The sequence below is a fragment of the Arvicola amphibius genome, chromosome 1 (assembly GCF_903992535.2).
Source record: "Arvicola amphibius chromosome 1, mArvAmp1.2, whole genome shotgun sequence".
Classification (NCBI taxonomy): Eukaryota; Metazoa; Chordata; class Mammalia; order Rodentia; family Cricetidae; genus Arvicola; species Arvicola amphibius.
Genome location: NC_052047.1, coordinates 177,263,528 through 177,284,839, shown reverse-complemented (window position 1 = coordinate 177,284,839; position 21,312 = coordinate 177,263,528). Strand labels below are relative to the sequence as shown.

Here is a 21,312-nt window from a genome sequence, read left to right as displayed (position 1 = left end):
TTAGTAACTGTTCAGTCTTTTATTTTAATAAAGTAATCCTTTCACTTTCTGTAACTATGAGGAAGAGTTATGATGGAGACTTGAACAGCACCAGGCAATTAAAAACCATCCTATAAGTCCATAAAGTTTGCTGCCTGATTACTGATAACAAATTCTTTAATAGAGTTTCAAACAAAATCCTTCTAATTTATTTGTCATATCTGTAATATAGCTTTTGTCTTTCAATACCTACAAAATCACCAAGCTCTGCTGTCCCCCCACCCTCTCTATTTTCCTATCTTACACCCTTTTTTCTTTTTGTTTTTCAAGATAGGGTTTTTCTATGTAGTCCCGACTTTCCTAAACCAGGATAGCCTCAAACTCAAGAGATCCGACAGACTCATCTGTCCCCCAAGTGCTGCGATTAAAGGTGTGTCCACCACCTCTCAGCTCCCTTTTTGTTTTTCTGTAACACATATCCCCCTATTATCTCTTGATCCTCCCATTCTCATCATCTTTCTACTTCTATGCCACCCACGGATTTAAATCTGGACTCCACCTCAGAGAAAACAAATGGCATTGACTCAAGTCTGGCTTATTTTTGTTTAACATAATGACCTTCAGGGAGCGCTAGTTTGCTACAAATGTCGTAATTTCTTCCACTACAGCTAAATAGAATTGTGTATATGTACCACATTTTTAAATATACATTCATCTGATGGACATCTAAGCTGATTCCATTTCCTAGTTCTTGTGAACTGTGCAGTTATTAGACATAAATATGCAACTATCTCTGGGATGTGCTGGTTTAGAGTTTTTTAAGTATACACCCAGAGGTGGTAATATGGAACCATAATTATATATTTAGTTTTACTATTATCTATTGTGGCTGTACTAGTTTATGTTCCTATCACTGGTATGAGAGCATCAGGGTAAATCACCATTTCAGTTTAATGGAAAGTAAAAAATGTGATTTTTGGCCCTTAAAATAATTCACCCCCCCCCCCCCCCGAAACAGGGTTTCTCTAAAGCTTTAGAGCCTGTCCTAGAACTAGCTCTTGTAGACCAGGCCGGCCTCGAACTCACAGAGATCCGCCTGCCTCTGCCTTCCGAGTCCTGGGATTAAAGGCGTGCGCCACCACTGCCCGGCTAATTCACATTTTTTTACTTAGCTCTGGTACACACGGGTGCTAACATCTGTTGAGTGAATGTAATTTGCATTTTCCTTCAGCTAACAAGTTATGAAAATTCTTTTTTTTTAAAAGACTTTTATTTTATGTGCATTGGTGTTTGTCTGCATGCATGTCTACCTGTGTGAAGGTATCAGATCCCCTGAAACCGGAGTTATAGACAGTTGTGACCTGCCATATGGGTGCTGGGAATTGAACCTGGGTCTTCTGGAAGAGCAGCCAGAGCTCTTAACCGCTGAGCCATCTCTTCAGCCCCTAAAACACTACATATACCGATTGTCTAATATAATTGTTAACTAGCATGTTAATATAAGAAAGACAATCATGTTCCAGATCTTTTAAAATTTTAACACCTTAGAGCTAGTGTAACTTCATTAATTATATCTTCCCATTTTCCAGGAGCTAAAATAATCTTAAAATTTCTGCATGAGCCAAGGAATTTTCCTTTGGGTCATATATTTAACAGTAGCATTAGGAAGTCTTAAATATCAATAGAGGCCTTATCTTTGCTCAAAAACCCTACTAAAAAGAGCCTGTCACAGACTTATAAAGCGTTACACTGAGGCTATCTTTATAGAACACTTAAACTGTCAACCAGTTATCAAAATGAAATACCTTGTTGTCCAGAGATTAGCCTTTCAACCCCTTTAATCAGCTTGTGTCGATGTCCATAAGCATTGATTCCAATCTCTTTCAGCTCCTTGTGCCCCATCTCAACTAGCACGTCCAAGGTGATCTTAGAAAAGAAAATAAAATTATTCAGAATGCTTATTTGGTAGACATATAGATTTATATTCTCATAATACTCATCTTTATTTCACATTTTTTATTAAAATATATTTTATGTATATGAATGTATTTATTGTCTGTATGTTCATGCATGCACTGCCCTTGGGAGCTACAAAAGGCTCTCACAACCTCCCTATCCCCTAAAACTAGAGTTACAAACAACTGTTAGGAATCAAACCTTGGCCACCTCTACAGCTCCATTTCTTATTATTCTGACTATTTTGAATAGCTTTGATAGGAAAATAAATCATCTGTTAAACTCAAAAAGTTGAAGCAAAATATATTCAGTCATAAATGTCCTTTCAGATTCCACCCTTCCACCGTACTCTCTCACCACTGCTCCCCATCTAAGCCTTTACACAGCACCTGCACGGCTCCTCCAGGTGAGGACTATGCTAGCAGTGCCTCTGCATCACTGTTGAAACGCCTACCAAAAATAAATCATTCCTTCTTCATGAAACTGAAGCCATTAATTTTGTTTCATTTCTACAACTTCTATAAAGCCACCCCTAGTAAGTCCAGTTAACAGTAATCTTTTTCTTCTTTAAATTTACTAAAATCTTTGTCAGACTGTAAATTTTCATGTTTCTGCTCCACCTCCCTAACTAGACTGCAGTTCACTGCGGGTTCAAGTCTACAGTAATTATAATTTCTGAACAGTCAGAAAAGCAATGACATCAAACAAGTACATGGAGGACGAGAGACAGCTCACTGGTTAACACACAGCTCACTGCTCTCTCAGAGGACTGGGGTTTGGTTCCTAGTAACCATGTAGGATAGGTATACGTAAACTGGCTACTCAGAAAGCTTGAATGTAGAACGGGCACATTCAAATTCCTGTCAACTGTAGATAGCAGATGTCAGGCTTAGAGTGGGCAGTGACTGAAATAACAGAACTGAAGGAAAGGCTCAAAGATAACTTAATTCAAGGACTGAATCAGGCAACCATGTTATCAAAGAGGATGTTCCATTACTACATCTGTCAATTTTCAGACATACTGAACTAAGTGAGACCCCAAAGTCAAGCCAAATCAGGAAGTGACTGATTTCCTGTGTCTTAACACTCTCAGAGCTGCAGCTGACAGAACACTAGTACATAGTACACTCAGCATGGAGGAGGCACAGGGTTCAGTACCTAGCACTAAACACAGCAGACACGCTATTAAAACATTCCCCAATAGCTTATAAGGTTTAAGTAATTTCAAACACTTTCCAGATTTTGAGTTTCTATGAAACACTAAATCAAACAAAACAACTTATTACTCACCTGTTCTCGCTCAAATATATCCATTAAGTGCTCAAGCCCAAGATTCCTTATGAACTGAGTTATACTGAAATCTACTCCTGGATCTGGGAGGAAAAAGTCCAGAACAAATTTTCACATAAGAATAATGTACAACAACACTGTAAATATTAAAAGCTTTGCTGCGTTACTATATATGTGAAGAATGTATCAAGGAAACAAAAATACTAATAGCCACTTATGCTATACTAAACACTAACAAGAATCCTATAAACCTGTTCTCACTACACAGCCTTAGCTAGCCTGGAAAGTCCTCTGTAGACCAGGCTGGCCTCAAACTCAGAAATCCACATATCTGGGTGTGTGTCATCATGCTCGGCTTAAGCAGTTAAGCAGTGGGTTTTCTCAAGTTTAAATATTTATTTTATTTTCATTTAAAAATTTCCTTTTAGCCTTATCTTTAAAAAGAAAAAAAATCAGCCTTCAGGTTCCTTTATGACAAAACCAATGAAAAAGTTTTAAATGTTGCACCGAGTAAGATGAATCTGGCCGGTAAAAATTGACATCTAAAGAATGGGGAGGGCTGGGAGACAGCTTAGTGGATTAAAAGGGACCTGCTTTGCAAACCTGGCAACCCAAGTTCAATCCCTGGAACCCACTCAAAGGGGGGTAGGAAAGACCCCACTTTTCAAAGCTACCCTCTGACCTCCAAACACCATGGCACAAGTTTGCACACATGCACGCACACACATATAATAGGTCACAGTACCACGTTCACCAACTTTCAACTTGAACTGAGTTTCTACAGGAATTCTATTTACATCATTAATAGAAGAAAATAAAATGTGACTATGCTCAGGCTAGGTTATTTATTTCATATAAAGAGTTGTATTTAAGATTTAAAGGACAATTTCCTACCATTCTAAATGGCAAACATGGAGCTACTATATGAGCTATAGTTATTTTTACAGAATTTCTCACCTTCTTTTCTTTCCAAACTGGCAGCACCTTCTGTTGTACTTGAACCAACTACTGAGGACAGTTCAGAAAAACTCCCCGATAAGTTGTCAAGACTGCTAGCTGCAGAAAGGCTTGAAGGGCTGGATGGACCTGAAGACAGAGCATCTGTGGTAGCTCCGGGGCTCCTCACACCACTGAGCACTTGAGGTTTATAGCATGAAGGTAGAGCAGAGGGGGGCATGGCTGCTGTCAAGAGAGCGCTGACATCGTCTGCCTGGGGCACATTACAAGGAGATGAAGTCTGTCACAAACAAGGTTTCTGATTCTTCTGTGCCTAATAAGATGCAGTGAAAACAGGACAACCTAGCACATCCACACTGGGTCTGTTATGTGACACTGAGGACACTGGGAAATTTAGAGTGAAACAGACAGGCTGCTACCCAGCCAGCTGAGTTGTTTCCAATATAAATGTGACTCAGCGCCTCTCCAGGTCAAAGCAAACTGCTAAATGATGCAACGTTCCATGAACAACATGCTAATTTTGACACCACAGTCGAAAGGCGATGAGATTAATTACGGAACTACTAACTGAAAAAGAGCTTTAACCCTATTACAATAACTCTTACATTAGCAATTCAATCTATACAAAACTTTAGAAAACAGAACCATTTGTAGGTTTCAGAAAACGGTGATTTGTTACTCAAAACTGAGAAAACCCTGTTTTTTTTTTTTTTTTTTTTTTGTAAAAGGTAATTTTATTCAAACTGCTAGGAAAGAACAGTCTCTAAATTCAGTGCTAGACCTGCGTCACTAATGATATACAATTATTTACCATGTTGAAATAATAAACTAAGGAACAGGCTGGAGAGATGGCCCAGAGGGAAGGTAACTGCCAGTAAGCCTCATGACTTGAGTTTGATCCCTGGTTCCCACATGATATAATGAGAGAATGGACTCCCACAAGTTATTCTCTGACTTCTACAGGTATACCGAAGCATATTCAAGCCTCCTCTCTCCAATAAACAATTAAAAAATAACATAAAAAGATACTAAGTCATAATCAACAGGGATGCTTTCTTGGTTAGTCATTTATAATGTCCACACCCTTACCTTTCTCTTCCTCTTCAATTTGTGCATCTCTTGACCTTACAGTTTGTATATAGTATTTATCTATAAAAAAGACCATTTATTGGGTACATTTTTGTACCTGAATCTAAAGGCTTTAGATATTATTACAATGCTTAATCTCATTAACCAGATATATCTTATCTCTTATAGATGATGCGTCTGAACGTTACAGACTAGGCAGCTAGCAAGACTGCAACTGTAAGTAGTAGGGCTGGAGCAGCAGGCCAGGCCTAAAGCTCTAAAGCTCATGCATGCTTTCACTCTCCTAAAAACCATCTTCACAATTTTACTTTGTGGGTATGTGTATAATTTGTATGTGTGTATGAGTGTATAAATGTGTGCATGTGGAGGTTAGGAGTCTTAGGTGATGTCCTCACTTTTGACCATGTTTGAGATGGTCTCATCACTACTGTGAAGCTGGGTAGTTCTAGGGAACTCCTATCTTTCACATATGCTCATACTATGCATCCAGATCTTATGTGGGTTCTGGGAATTCAAACTCAGGTTCTCACATGTGTAATGAGTAGTTTACTCAGTTGGCCATCTCCATAGGCTCTAGGCATTCTCTATTTATTTTTCTTGCCACTAATTATATTTGGTGAATCAATGTTTGGGAGGAATAAACTCTAAATGCTTCCTTCTTAATCAGTTTGGAACCAAAGAGACATTTCCAAGAAATCCTTGTGCAAATATGGTTTGGTAATTAGCCTGTTGGGGGAACATCTCTTTAAATGCAGCCAAATTAAAACAATTAGTTGGCCAACTGGTTAGAATATTCTCTCCATAGAAGACATTATATTTCTCATTTCAAAATGTCTCTTACAAGGTGTGGTGGCACATGCCTGTAACCCCAACACACTGAGGGGCAGGTAAGAGATGGGTGAAAGGGCTGGAGATGGCTCAGCAGTGAAGAACCCTTCCTTTTCTTCCAGAGGACTCAGATTCAGTTTCCAGGCACCCACATCAAGTGGTTTACAGCCTGTAACTCTAGTTCCAGAGAATCTGACATTCTCTGGCCTCTTCTGGCATCAGCATACAAGTGGTGCACATAAACACATATAGATGCACATATATGTATAAAAATAAATCTTAAAAAAACAAAAAACCCCAACAACTAACTCCAGGCCAGCCTGATAAACAGCAAGTTCCAGGTTAGCCAGGACTATATATAACAGATTCTGTTTCAAAGATCCAGGTAGGACAAAACTTTCCTTCCTTCTACTTTACTGTTCTGGTGGCAAAGGCAAGGACTGGTGACTGACAGAGATTTGGGAGTTACAAAGGAGGCTCCTATATGAGTGGCCATGAAAAGAGAAGGAAAAAATCCTCACTTTATTTTATAAACCTTAAAATATACTTTTAAACATTAATTTTATTTATTTTGTGTGCATGTGTATGTGTGGATGCATGTGTGCCAAGGTACACATGTGGAGGTCAACAACTTGTGGGAGGCAGCTCTCTCTTCTACCAGGTGGGTCCTGGGATTAAACTCAGGCTGTTAGCTCTGACAGCAAGCACCTGTACCAGCTGAGCCATCTAGCTGGCTCTCACATAGATAGCTTTTATAGGGTCAACAGTAACAATAGGAAGAAGCAGCAAGGAAGGACAGAGAATCTCTGCTAATAGCAGGCTTTGCATCTATACCTTGAGGTGAACCTAACTGGGTAAGTTGGTACAATATTCAATTTATAGTATTACGCACTGCAACAAAATTACAGAGGACCAGGGCCTGTTTTGTTTCCCAACTGCTGTTCTTTTTCCCATATCCAAAGTATACAATAACTGACTAATAATTTATCTACTTATCACAACACCAAAGGACTCCTAAATTTAAATTTGGGCTAAAACCATGCAGACATTTTATGCATGTCATTTGAACTTTCTGAGTTTCAAAGAGCCCATCACTTACTGAAACTAAATCTAAAGGTGTTTGTCCTTCTTGATTTTTAAGAGTAGGATCAGCTCCATGGGCCAACAATAAAGCACAAAGCTGTGTCCGTCCCTTTTGGGCTGCTTCATGTAACGGTGTGAAAGCCCATTTGTCCGTGGCATTGACACACGCATTGTACTTTATCAGTAAAGCTGCTACGTCTACATGCTGTAAAAGAAAACATTCCTGTTACAGTTGGAAATGTTTTATGGCACTTTACTTAAGAAACTGGTTCTGAGCTGGGCATGGAAGTCCACACCTTTGATCCCAGCACTCGGGAGGCAGAAGTAGGCAGAGCTCTGTGAGTTTGAGGCCAGCCTGGTCTACACAGTGAGTTCCAGGACAACCAGAGCTATGTAGAGAGGATCTGTCTCAAAACAAAACAAACCCTGGCTCTGTATCTACCTACCTTCTTATTTTCAAACTTATTTTGGAAATAAAAAGTAAAGCTATTTCTTCTCAGCATTGTGACTTATGGACAGTTGCTTAAGAATTACAGTTCGAAATCTAATATAGGAAAATAAACTAATACAACTTCCATGATTTCTAACTAATTCTTGTGAATATAAATGTACAAACTAGTAACCTTCCCCAGTTAGTCAAACTAGACCACTGACAGTGGTCAGTGTTAACCAGAACCTTCAGGGTTGTAGGGAGTCTGTAAAAATGTATCTGAATCTCTAAAGATTCCTATAAAACCTATGGGTTTTCTGGACACACAGACACAAATCAGGATTTCATCAAAAATAAGGAGACAGGTGCCAAGGATACTATAACAAATGACAAATATATAACAGATTAAGAACTAAAACTTCTATGTAATTTAACTTATTCAGTTCTTTGTGAAACAAGTCACACCAAATTCCATTTAAACTGTGATACTGACATCCTCTTTGAAAAATCACATAGATTTTTAAAGGTAACACAGAAGAACTTACCCCATATGATGCTGCATTATGTAAAGGAATGAGTCCTCCTTTGTCTTGGGCATTCACATCAGCTCCATGTTGCAACAAATACTCTGCAACTTCCAAATTATTGTAGCCAGCTGAATTCAGGAAAGAAGTAGCACCACTTTCACTTACAAATGCAGAAAACCATGCATTACCCATACAGCTAACATATTTTTAAATAGGTATTACTAAATTTTTATGTAAATCTCAAATTATAAGTACTTTATCTTGTGGGAAAAAAAAACCACACTGGCCTAAAACATCAGAAGCTTTTGGTATTATTTGTTAGTCATTGGTCTTGGAGATCTATCAAATTATAGAAAGACTTTCCTCTATTTAAAAGTTCTCTACCTCCAAATCAGGAGGATCTGCATGACACAGGACAACAACAGGATATCCAAGAGGAGCCCCAGTGAGTGCCCTTTATTGGTGGTGTACCAGAAACCAGAGGCCTTGAACCATATGAATGACCTGTGGCAAGGAACACTTGCAAGTAAAGATAAATGGACAAAGGGTAGGTAAACTGTGTGTCTGTCTCACTGGGCCAAACCATAGTTTACATGATCAGATTCTTCCTTGTTTTGTTCTTTTAAATTTGGCTTTGTTTGGGAGGTTTGCAGAAGGAGGGCATGAGGGGCAGGATGATAAGTGGTATTGGAATGCATGATGTGAAAGCACAAAGAATCAAAAACAAATTAAAAAATAAAATAAAACTTCCCTACCAAAGGCCCTGACTTCATGTTGTTACATATAATGTCTTAAGCTCAGGTGTATGATTCTAAGGGCTAAAAACCACAGGCACCTAATCATCTAGCTGCAAAACAGGAGACATCTCTCTTGGAAGGTTGTGGAAAAAGACTTCAGCCTAAGGAAAGCACTTAGGAGACAATTGGCAGAGCAACCTTAGCACTATGAAGACCAAGAGGAAAGCTCAGAACTCTGAAACATGGCATAACCTGTATCTTGTCAGCTGTCTCAGAGTTCTCTTACAGCAAAGTATCTCTAGACACACAATCACAGATGAATTTGTCATTTTCCCCAATATAAAAACAATGATAATGGTTTTAAATGTTTTATCATGTCTATCTTAAAGCACATGTCATCTGTTTTAAGGATTTAAAACATTGAAAGTGTCACAAGGTGTAGTATTTGTGTGTATTATGTGGGTGAATGTGGGAAGCCAGGGGTAAACATAGTCTTTTCCCTACTGCTCTCCCCTTCCACCCCCACCCCCTGCAATACGGCTTCTTGGTGTAGTCCTGGTTGTACAGGAACTCTTTAGATCAGGTTGGCCTCCAACTCAGATGCACTTCCTTCTGCCTCCCAAGTGCTGGGATTAAAGGTGTGCACCATGAGACCTAGCACCCTTACACTTTTAAAAAAATTGTGTATTATTTACTGTCTATACACGCTTGTGATGTATACAAGTCAGAAAACTTGTTTGAGTTGACTCTCTCCTTTCATTATGTGGGTTCTGGATATTGAATGCAATTTATCAGGCTCCTGTGAGGAGTACCTTTACCCACTGAGGCATCTCACAGATCCCCCACCTGATTATTTGAGGCAAGGTCTCTTCACCTAACTTGGAGCCCACTCATTCAGCTAGTCAGGTAGTCAGCAAGCTGCAAAAATGTTCTATCTTTGCCCCTCAGTGCTGGCCATGTGAACTCAAGTTTTCATACAGTTTATGCTGAGTTTCTTCACGGCCCAAATATTAACACTATTAGAAGGGGGTAGACACATTTTGTATATAAAATGTATCTGCAACTCCAGGTGGTGGTGGTGCACACCTTTAATCCCAGCACTCACAAGGCAGAGGCAGGTGGGTTCTCTGGCAGAGGCAGGTGGGTTCTCTGAGTTCAAGGTCTATAGAGCTAGTTCTAGGACAGCCACCTACACAGAGAAACCCTGTCTCAAAAAACAAACCAAACAATGTAATTTGCAACTTAGAAAGACAATGTAGACTTAAAATAGTAATGTCAAGGGCTGGAAAGATGGCTCAGTGATTAAGAACACTTGTTCTTGCAGAGGATCTAGATTTGGTCCCCAGCATCAACAGGGCAGCTTACAATCATTTGTAACTCCAGTTCTAGGGGATCTAATGACCTCTACAGGTACCAGGCACACATGCGACACACAGACATCCATCCTGGCAAAAAACTCATGGTACACTGTAAAGATGTGTCAAGGCACCTTCTGATTGGTTTAATAAAGAGCTGAATGGCCAATAGCTAGGCAGGAGAGGATAGGTGGAACTTTCAGGCAGAGGTAGGAACTCAGGCAGAGATTCACAAATGAGAGGTAGCAGGGGTGTGGGTGTGGAGTGGGGGTGAGAACTGGACATACAGTATGGAGGACAGGAAATGAGTCATGTGGCAGACTAGATTAATATAAAGAGGTTAATTTAAGATATAGGAGCTAGTTAGGAACAAGCCTAAGCTAAGGCCAAGCTTCATAATTAATTAATAAGTCTCTGGGTCATTATTTAAGAGCTCGCAGTCCAAAGAAACACTGACTATACACCCATACACATAAATATAAAATATATATAGCACGAAAAATCTTATAAAAGTTGGGACTGGGGGCTGGAGAGATGGCTCAGTGGTTAAGAGCACTGCCTGCTCTTCCAAAGGTCCTGAGTTCAATTCCCAGCAACCACATGTTGGCTCACAACCATCTGTAAAGAGGTCTGGCACCCTCTTCTGGCCTTCAGTCATACACACAGACAGAATATTGTATACATAATAAATAAATTAAAAAAAAAGTTGGGGCTGATGAGATTGCTCAGTGGGGTAAGGGTAGTTGCTTCCAGCACTGATAATTTAAGTTTGATTCCCAGAACCTACATGGTTGAAGGGAAGTCTTTGAAGACATTCATTTTTGCAGCTAATACTTAAGCTATCATTAGAAAATGAAAACATCAGTTTTCTATGAAGAAGGCTGGTTTATGTAGGCAAATTTTTTTATAACCCTCATCCAAAGTTCAGAGTGATTGGCAGAGCCTACTTCAGCTTTTCTTACTCCTTCCCCCTCCCCCCTTTCCTCTAAACAGGCTGTCCTGGAACTCACTATATACACCAGGCTCGCTTCAAACTCACAGATCTGCCTGCCTCAGCTGGGATTAAAAATGAGTATCACTACATCTAGCAATTGTTCTGACTGTAATCAGTGCCAAAGGAAAGTGAAATTCAGCTACAGCTTCATGTATAAATACAATGCTCTGTACAAACACATATACTAGGATAGAATGAAAGCTTTGGTAGATAATTTGACTTGTATCTTTCAAGTTTACTTAGAGTAAATATTTTACTTAAGAGTAAAAATAAATCTTAGGGCTAGTAAGATGGCCCAGCAAGCAAATGCCCCTATCGCCAAGCCCGACAACCTGAGTTTGATCAAAGATCAGACTCTTAGCAAGCTGTTCTCTGATCTCAAACCCCATACCATTCACCACCAAAATCAAACAAATAAAATCTTAACTGTCACCCGTCTAAATCTATTTTCACTTACTTACCTGCCAAGTGCAAAGGCGTAGAATGTCGACCTTGGGTATCACGGCAGTTTACATTATCAGGTGAAGACAATTTCTTCACTCTGGCTAAACAACCCTTCTTGGCAGCATCTAGCAAAGCTGCATCACCTCTAAGTAGATCTTGAATATCTGTGTCTCCATCTTTAACAAGATCCAGAGGAGTATTACCATCTCGATTTTTCTTTGTCGGGTCCGCACCATGCTAGGCGTGAGGAGAAAGGGGGAGGGGGAATTAGTGTCTATCTTGTCACTGAGAAAATTGTCAGAGCAAAGAAAACCATTTCATACTAAATCTAACCCGATTCTTATTAATGCTTAAATATCACAGGCAATTATAACACATTAGTAAGTATGTATCTAAAACAGAAGAACCACAGTAAAAGTTTTCAACTATATAATTTAAAAATTATTATTTCAGACAGTCTTATGCAGCATAGACTGGTCTTCTGAAATCTATCCTGTAGTTGAAGCTGACTCTGACCCACTGATATTCCTGTCTCTACCTCCTATAAACTAAGAATACAGATATGGACCACTGAGCCTGTCCATGCGGTGCTGGGAATAAATCACAAGTACTCTACCAACTGAGATACATCTGTAGTCCTTATATTATAATTTTATGAGACCACTGTCAAAAATGTAGCCCATCACTGATTGAATTACCACATGATCGCATTTTCCCATTCTTTAAAACTGCCTGACTCCCAGGCGCTAGCTTTTCTAAGGAGTACACACCACACCTAGCTGCACTTTTCCTTTCTTTCTTGTCTTTTTTTTTTTGGTTGTTGTTGTTGGGACAATTTCTCTGTGTAACAGCCCTGGCTGTCCTGGAACTTGCTTTGTTGACCAGACTGGCGTTAAACTCAGAGATCTGCCTGCCTCTATTTCCTGAGTGCTGGGATTAAAAAGCGAGCACCACCGCTATGAATGAATCTATGATGTGATATTTTACAGTAAAGTATCTGTATCTATATTAGACCAGCACCATGAATTATATAGAGCTGTTAAACTAGGCTTATAAACCACATAATGAGTTAGGAAATTTGAGGTTAGATCACCAAACAGGAAAGTCTGAGGGCAACCAGAACTACCACATGCTGGCAAATATATACGTAGATTTAAAAATAATAGATTCTTGACATTTTCCTCTGAAATCTAGTTTCAGCATTAGGTACCGTTTTATATTAGTGTTACTTGAAAGATAATCTGAGTATTTTAGGTAATTCACACTGTCCACAGCAAGTATTTAAGCATACCTGGAGCAGAAGCTTGCATATTTCATACTTCCCTTTGGCTGCAGCTTCATGTAAAGGTGTGAACTTCCACAAGTCAGCTACGTTAACTACTGCTCCATGCTTGACAAGAAGTTCTGCAACTTCATAGTGTCCATAAGAACATGCATTGTGCAAAGGCACAAGGCCTCTGAAAAGTTAAATAAGCAATAATGGCGGAAAACATGGTTTAATCTCAGTAATTATACATAGATAATCAAAGACATTTCTTGAACTGCCTAAGGGAGTACACTGTTCATACTTTGTACAACTTAAACCTATGAAAAGCAGAAAAAGACTTTTTTGGGGGAAGAATTTCAGTATATCTTAAATGAAGAGAATATGATAAATATTCACATACAGACTCAACATCTAGCATTGTGTATTTTTAACAAAAACAATTTCAAGAGTAATAAAAAAATTTGCCTCAACGAACACTAAAACTTTAGTACAATATCAGTATCAACATCACAAAACGATATCTCTAGCAATTATAAAATGACAAGCAAGCTATTATGTAAGTTAATATAATTTTGAGCTGTTTATTTATTTATTTAAAGAAAATGTTTCATAATGTAGACCTTATTAGCCTCAAGCTTGTGATCTGCCTGTGCCTGGAGTCCAGGTGCGCACCACCATGCTCGGCACAAAACTTTAACTGAAGGTAATTAGTTATTGTACCAATGTCAGAAAACAAATTATGCATTTAAAAAACAGAAGTATTTTTACCACTTATCATAAACATCTAACATGTAACAGTGAAGTGGAGAGACCGGCAGCTGCTCTTACCCTTTGTCTTTAGCATGCACGTCAGCGCCATGCTGCAGCAGGTATTCCACCACAGACACCCTGTTGTACCCAGCTGCAAAGTGGAGTGGCGTTGACTGACGTCCTTCTATGTCTCTACAGTTGACACTCTGAACAGTACACAGTTTCTGTAGGGTTGAACACACCACAAACATGATGCTACATCTTCTCATGTCTTCTTCTAACACAATTTAATAGAAATTTCAAATGCCCGCCTTATTTTCTTATTTCATTAAAGAAATTATTTCATGGGGGCTGGAGAGATGGCTCAGTGGTTAAGAGCACTCGCTGCCTGCTCTTCCAAAATCCTGAGTTCAATTCCCAGCAACCACATGGTGGCTTACAACTATCTGTAATGAGATCTGTGCCCTCTTCTGGCCTGCAGGCAGAGTACTGAGAATATTGTATACATAATAAATAAATAAATCTTTTTTAAAAAAAGAAAAATTATTTCAGAAACTATTTTTATTTTAGCTTGTCATTTATTGAAAATTCTTCTGGTTCTTTCATATATGCTTTTATCTTCTACTTTCTTCTACTTTTTTGAAAGGCAGTACAATTTACTATGTACATATTGATAATGTAAATTCAAAGAATATCACTGTAACTTCCATTTGGTGGTAAACACAATAGCATACTAGATCATAGCAGCACTGAGGAAAATGTCAGAGTCCTAAATCTGTATCTACAGATTATTACTTCACAAAATAGATAAGTCAAATTCTGATTTATATTACTTGAATTGTAAGTCTTGCTCCTTCAAAACATCAGATTTTCGGGCTATTTACCTAGATACACATTTCTGTACCTAACAGGACACACAACACACGCAGTAAGACAACGATGTGTGTAGAGCAGAAGTCAAAACAGAGTCTGAGGGAAGGTGACTCTGGGGAGACTGCTGCCCGGATGGGATAGACAAGCAATCTGGTGCTCTGTAGGAGAAGAGAAATGTTCAGTCCAGCTGAGAAAGAGACCTAATGGCTCTGAGCAATGGCAACACTATGCTCACACAGGAACAATGGATCCATAGGCAGAAGGGAAAATGAGTGAACAAGAAGGAATCTGTGCAGACACCTGCATGTTTTATGTGTCATTTATAACAACATAAAACTCCTTTTTCTTGGTACTGCTTTTAGACAGGATTTTCCTAAACAACTCAAGCCTTAATCTTCCTGTCTCTGCCTCCCTACTGATCGTGAACTATTACGCCTGGTTCATACTTATTTATCCATAAAATAATTTTTTTAAAGATATATTATGCTCCTGAATGTTTTGCCTGATGTGAGCTTGTGCTCCACATGTGCACCTGGTGTACACGGAGGTCAGAAGGGTGTCACATCCTGGAGTCAGTTCCACACGAGTGTAAGTCACCATCTGGGTGCTGGGAACTGAATGCAGGGCCTCTGCAAGAGCTGCAAGTGTTTCTAAGTTCTGAACTGTTCTTCAGCTCCTTAAAATTCTTCTTTTACAGGGACAAGTGTGTTCTTTAAGACAATTGCATTTTATACTATAAGAATACTAAAATTTGCCTATGTGATATTTTCTAAAATATATATGTGTAACTAAAGGTCCCCACCCCATTTCTCAGTGTTCCTTATTGAAGAAGAATTGGTATTTTTGTCCTTATTTAATAAGGTTCATTGATGTAACCGTATAGATTAAACAATGCCAAAATAAAAACCAAAGATTAACAAAAATTTAAGATGGTATCTTACCTTTACAGTTTCTACGTCACCAGCCTTTGCAGCTTCAAGCAGCTGTCTGTCTGCCTCTGAGTGACCTGGTGAGATGCCCTCTAGAAAGAGGGGAGAAGAGTGTTTAATTTCCACACAGAAAATAAAACCAAGATTCAAAGGAGTTATATTTTACAAAGTAGTTTCTGAGTTTGCTGGCTTATATATAATCATCACAGGAGAAAAAGCTAAGGCTATTAAATCTTTTGAAAATAAACAATGAACAAAACGTCTAAGCACGCTAGTTGTAAAATGCTATTTAGTGGTGTAAAGAACATAACCGAAGTGAAAGCTCGCCTGCATTATAACCAAGCCATGTGTGAGCACTCCAGCAGATAGGCCAGGCATGGTGCACGCCTTTAATCCCGCACTCCAGGAGGCAGAGCCAGATAATTCTCTGTGAGTTTGAGGTCAACCTGGTCAACATAGTGAGTTCCAGGGCAGCCAGAGAAACCCTGTCTCGGAAAACAAAAACAAAGTGTGTGTGTGGGGGGGGAACGGAAGGAAAAAGAAAAAGAAAAAGAAAAAGAAAAAGAAAAAGAAAAAGAAAAAGAAAAAAGACAGGGTCTATGTAACCCTGTCTGTCCTGGAACTCAGAGTGATGTGCCTACTTCTGCATCCTGAATACTGGAACTAAAGGTGTGCACCATTATGCCTGACAAATCAGCTTTATAAACTTTGTAACTTGAGTGTCCTGTAGTGATATTTTATTTATGTTTTAACAAATAAAGCTTGCCTGAAGACCACAGTGCATAGCTAAGACATTAGAGGCCAGGGAGCAGTACACACCTTTAATTCCAGCACTTGGGAGACAGAGGCAGGGATCTGTTAGTTCAAGGCCACCCTAGGCTACACAAGGTTGAATCTGTCAGAGCTCACACAAAGGTGATCCCAGCACTTGGGATCCCACACCTTTAATCCCAGCACTAGGGAGGTGGAGACAGGAGCGAAATGGCTGGGCGGAGAGAGGACTATAAGGCAGAAAGGAGACGGGCGCTCAGGGCAGTCTGAGGACAAGATCACTCCTACGGTCTGAGCACTGATAGAGGTAAAAGGTCTCTCTAGTGGCTGCACTGCTTCTCTGATCCTTCAGCTTTCACCGCCTAACATCTGACCCCAGGTTTCATTTATTAAGAACAATTACAATTTGTGCTACAGTATCCTGTATTTACTCAGAGAAACTGGGTGGAATTTGCTACTGAATAAGTGCTAATTATAATTTAATGACATTTAAGTATCAAATATAATGAGCTAAGAATTTTAAATTAGGAAGGCCAACATTTCTCAAAATTTTTCTGTTTATTACCAACTCCTACACCTAACACCTGACATGTGAAACCCTTAAAGGTTACCCTTTAAAAAGAATGCCAGGGAGGCACCCGATACCTTGAAGCAGCTGCTGCACATTTTCATTTCCCATCTGCAAGGCGGTGAAACCCTGGAGAGATATGATGTTCGGATCACACCCATAGCTCAGGAGCAGGCGGCAGGTCTGTAGATGGCCACAGTGTGCAGCTCTGTGTAATGACGTCTGTCCAAGACTGTCCAAAGCATTAACCTTAATAACACAGAAAACACTGAAATGAGCACTGTGGAGCACCATCTAAAGTCATCCAATACTCAAAGTTTCGTTTCTTTTCTTTTTAAAAGAAACCAACTGTCCAATTCCAAATTAGGCATTTCCCCCACCTCAATACTAGAATCCAAATTTCCCAATCCATGAAAACTGGTATCAGAATAAAGATCCAAGTTTGGGTTAAATATGTGGGTTGCCAAGTACAGTAAATTAAACATTTTAAAAAGTTATGTTTGGTTTTAAAGCATTTATGAATTCACCCTATTTAGAACCAGACATTGATTGAAAAAGCTGTGTTCATTGAAATTTTACAGGTCTTTGAGATACATAATTTTTATGATTGACTCCAAAATATACTACAGTTAGGGACAAGTCCAGAGGTGAGCTAGTATTGAAATTCTCATTCCTACTTAATTAATCTTTTATACCATGTATCATGTAGAATATTATGTGAATAAACATAAGATACACCTACAATAGAACACTCACCAGTAATACAAAGGCACTGTTGACATGCTGCTTTATCACCAAAATATTATACTAAATGGGAAAATCTTAGACTTAAGAGTAAGCATTTGTAATAGATATGCCTCAGAACAGCTGTTACTGCTCTTGGTAAAGATTGCCTGAGATGAAGGACTTCTACGGATTGAATTCAGGGTCTTACACATTGAGACAATGTACCATTGCATTATCTACTACCCACTTAGCCTGTGTTCTTTAATAGATTTTGGTTGTACAGATATATATATATATATATATATATATATATATATATATATATATATATATGTATAGATTTGTTAAAACTCAGCAAATAAACGTTGAAGATTTGCACATTTAATCCCATAAAAATTTTGCACCTACAGAAAAACTGTATTTAACCATCCAACTTTAGTTGATGTGCATACACAGAATATTTAGTATGTGAACAATAATCTGAAAATGTGTCAAAAATATGACAGGTTGATGAATAGGTAAGATACTATAGCTGGTGACAGTATCAAAGTAGTGGGTACAGAACTATTCTTTTGTAGAATTCTTTCAATTTGGCTGTGTCTTTTAAAGACTACCTCTAAGACCACCTCATTTCCATTCTGCCTCCTTACCATGGAAATAATTCAATGTATAACTAATTAATCCTATGTCCACCAGTGTCTCTTGAGACATTGTTCAATTAATAATTCATGTCATCAGAGAATATTTCAAGATGGACATAGTAAGATCTCAATGAGCATAAAATTAGAATATGAGTGCCAATGATTACAGAACTGAAAACTTATTTAAAATGTTCAGGGCAATGTTTACTCATATACTAAATCATATTTTTTGGAAACCATCCCCTGAAAGCTTTGAGTGATATATATTAAAGTGACCAACTTTCGCTGGTTTGCCTGAGACTTCTTTAGTCTTCGCACTATAATACGGGTTTTTAGAAACTACAAGTCCTGGACAGAAGCAAATGAGTGGTCTCCAGTCACAATAGTCCCACTAAGTCTCACAACTCAAATTCAACATGCACCTGCACTCTTCAAGTAATGTGCCACATGTAAGGAAAAAGCGATCCAGGAAGGCACAGAGCAGAGACAAATGAGGATGCCAAGCAGTCAAGCAGAAACAAACTTTATTTTATTTAGTAATTTACAGTAGGAAAAAATCACGCTTATACATTATCAAGAACTTCCCAAAACCAGAGATTAGGACATTAAAGATAACAGAAAAAGAAACCAAAATATCCAAGGAAGGAAAAGTAAGAAAAACTGACCTGCAAACCCAGTGAGGACGGGGTCTCAGGCCACTCAGGGCCCGTTTCCCCTCCACTCACAGCAGCTCCATCTCTGTACCACATGCTAAATCTTCACTAAAATTTTTCTTTGAAGAAGGTAAAATCTTTGGATTAAAAACTGGAAACTACCGACTGTCATTTCTGCTATGTACATCTTTTACCAAGCATTTTTTAAATTAAAATTTTGATATTTATTGTCCGTGTGTGTGTGTGTGTGTATAAGCATGAGGAAGTCAGAGGACATCTGGGACTCAGTTCCCACCTTCCACCATGTTGAGGCAGGGTCTTATTGTTTCTGCCACTCTGCTCACTGGCTGGTGAACAGGCCAATTTCCCTGTCTCTCTCCTATTTATCAGAACATTGAGATTACAGATGTGTGCCCACCACACCTGGCTTTTCACATGGATACCAGGAAATCCAATTCAGGTAGTTAGGCTTGAATCGCAAGCACTTACTTTACACAGTAATGAGTCTCTGGACTCATTACTGATTATACTTTAAAGTAACTGGGAAATGATTTACAGCTTTGATGGAAGTGGTTATTCAAGGGGTAAAATGCTTTGTGCATAAATGCCAACTAAAGAATGTTAATTTGTCAATATGGTTATATATATATATATTTGGTCTTTCGAGACAGGGTTTCCCTGTAGTTTCTAGAGCCTGTCCTGGAACTAGTTCTTGTAGACCAGGCTGGCCTTGAACTTAGAGATCCGCCTGCCTCTGCCTCCCAAGTGCTGGGATTAAAGGCGTGCGCCACCACCGCCCGGCTACTGTTTTAAGTCAAATTATTTCTTTACTTGTATTCAAGTTCTTTGTCTTAGTTACAGAAATGGTTGAAAGTACAGACTCTGCACTAGGAAAGAAGAGGAGCTATCATATTAACAAAGGAATTCCAGCTGCTAGTCAGAAAAGAAAACCAGGGTAGGACTGGTCTCCTGCTATGATAAGAGGCGTTCTGTGTACTATTAAGAAAAGCTCAAGAGTAACTTTGATCAGTGAATTAAAAGGGAATGGAACAAAAAGGACATACAGGAATATGTACATACAAATAGATACATACATTTCCGAACAGCAACAAAAAATAAGATTTAGGAAATTGTCCATAGGACCTCCTCCTAATATCTGTGTATTGAGGAGTGTATGTGTGTGCATGCACGATGGTCAAGAATACAGCCTTAGGTGTGGCTCCTCACCCTCTGCCTTGGCTGTACAGACTGGGAACTGCACAGGCCAGGCTAGCTGGCCTGCAAGTACTTACGCACTCTCACCTTTGCCTCCCATTTAGCCACAGGAGCACTACTACCTCCTGCTTCATGGGTTCTGGGGATCTGAACTCAGGTCCACACAACTGCGTGGCAAGTACTTTATTCCCCAGCCTGGGCTGTTTTGAATTGTAAACTAAGAGTGACTAGCTGAAGGAGCTAGCTTGGCACTAAACAGAAAGTAGCTGGCTGGATTACTAAGATTACCAGAAATGATGGATTATACCTTTGCTTCATGCTTCACCACTACTTCAACAACGTCATTGTGAGCTTTCTCAGATGCCACGTGTAGAGGAGTCAAGAATCTTAAAGAGAAAAAGCCAGTCACAATAAGTATATTTTCCATACAAAAGAATATCAACAACATCTACTGGTTAAAGGTATACTTACTCTTTAGTCTTTTCGTTGGTGTTTGCTCCCTTTCTTAGCAGCAGTTCACATATTTGCTTTCTTTTGGGATATGGAGATGCAGCAGCACAATGCTAAATAATTCAAATTGCAGCATTAATCAAGGACCATACAGAACCATTTTCACTTAAGAACACTTGTGTTTCCAATCAAGGATAATAAATACAGTATAATTTCTCTTATTTTTACTCAACTTTGCTCTTAAAAGACTTTCTACTGGAGAGAATGTGTAGTAATTACAAATTCTGATATGCTGGAAAATTCCGCAGATCAAATACTATGTGTTATTAAATATTCTGGTTAAACTTTGTCCTCATTTTTTTAAAATGCCACTACTAATAGGATGAATAATGCTACATTTAAAGGTTAAGTAAAGACTTAAGACTTGGTATTTCTTCTTGCAGTGCTAAAGATTGAATCCACAGCTTCATTAATGGTAGCTCCACCACTGAACTATCTGTCCTCAGTCCTGGGTTTGGGTTGTTACCCCATCTGTTCTATTCTGAATTCTGCTGGTTTAACAGCACTGATGAGCTAGCTGCTAAGTTGTGTCTCTTCCTTAACTGGTTGCTGCAGCAGGAAAAGGAGCTGAATTACCTGTTTGGCACAACCTGTATTATCTGTGGCTGCAGCATTTCTGAGTATTAAGTTTAGAAAGAGAAAGGAGGGAGGGATTTGCCTTTTATAAACATTATCTATGGTTATGGTACAAATCTTTACAATATCAACATCCGGATAATACTTGGGTATTACCAGTACTC

General features: G+C 38.9%; 1 protein-coding gene across 2 annotated transcripts in view; it reads right to left on the bottom strand.

Annotated features, from left to right (window-relative positions):
* Nucleotides 1–21,312, bottom strand: part of Tnks2 (tankyrase 2) — a 60,148-nt gene that overhangs the window by 13,609 nt on the left and 25,227 nt on the right. Inside the window, exons 10-21 of one of the 2 annotated variants that reach the window (XM_038328292.2) lie at nucleotides 20,534–20,625; nucleotides 20,370–20,448; nucleotides 16,905–17,076; nucleotides 15,501–15,580; nucleotides 13,765–13,910; nucleotides 12,961–13,126; nucleotides 11,687–11,906; nucleotides 8,158–8,267; nucleotides 7,199–7,387; nucleotides 4,183–4,435; nucleotides 3,226–3,308; nucleotides 1,785–1,905 (exon numbers count right to left, since the gene is read on the bottom strand). In XM_038328292.2, the coding sequence (XP_038184220.1) occupies nucleotides 1,785–1,905; nucleotides 3,226–3,308; nucleotides 4,183–4,435; nucleotides 7,199–7,387; nucleotides 8,158–8,267; nucleotides 11,687–11,906; nucleotides 12,961–13,126; nucleotides 13,765–13,910; nucleotides 15,501–15,580; nucleotides 16,905–17,076; nucleotides 20,370–20,448; nucleotides 20,534–20,625 (1,711 nt within the window). The remainder of the gene's footprint in view (nucleotides 1–1,784; nucleotides 1,906–3,225; nucleotides 3,309–4,182; nucleotides 4,436–7,198; nucleotides 7,388–8,157; nucleotides 8,268–11,686; nucleotides 11,907–12,960; nucleotides 13,127–13,764; nucleotides 13,911–15,500; nucleotides 15,581–16,904; nucleotides 17,077–20,369; nucleotides 20,449–20,533; nucleotides 20,626–21,312) is intronic. The other variant, XM_038328300.2, reaches the window with a different exon arrangement.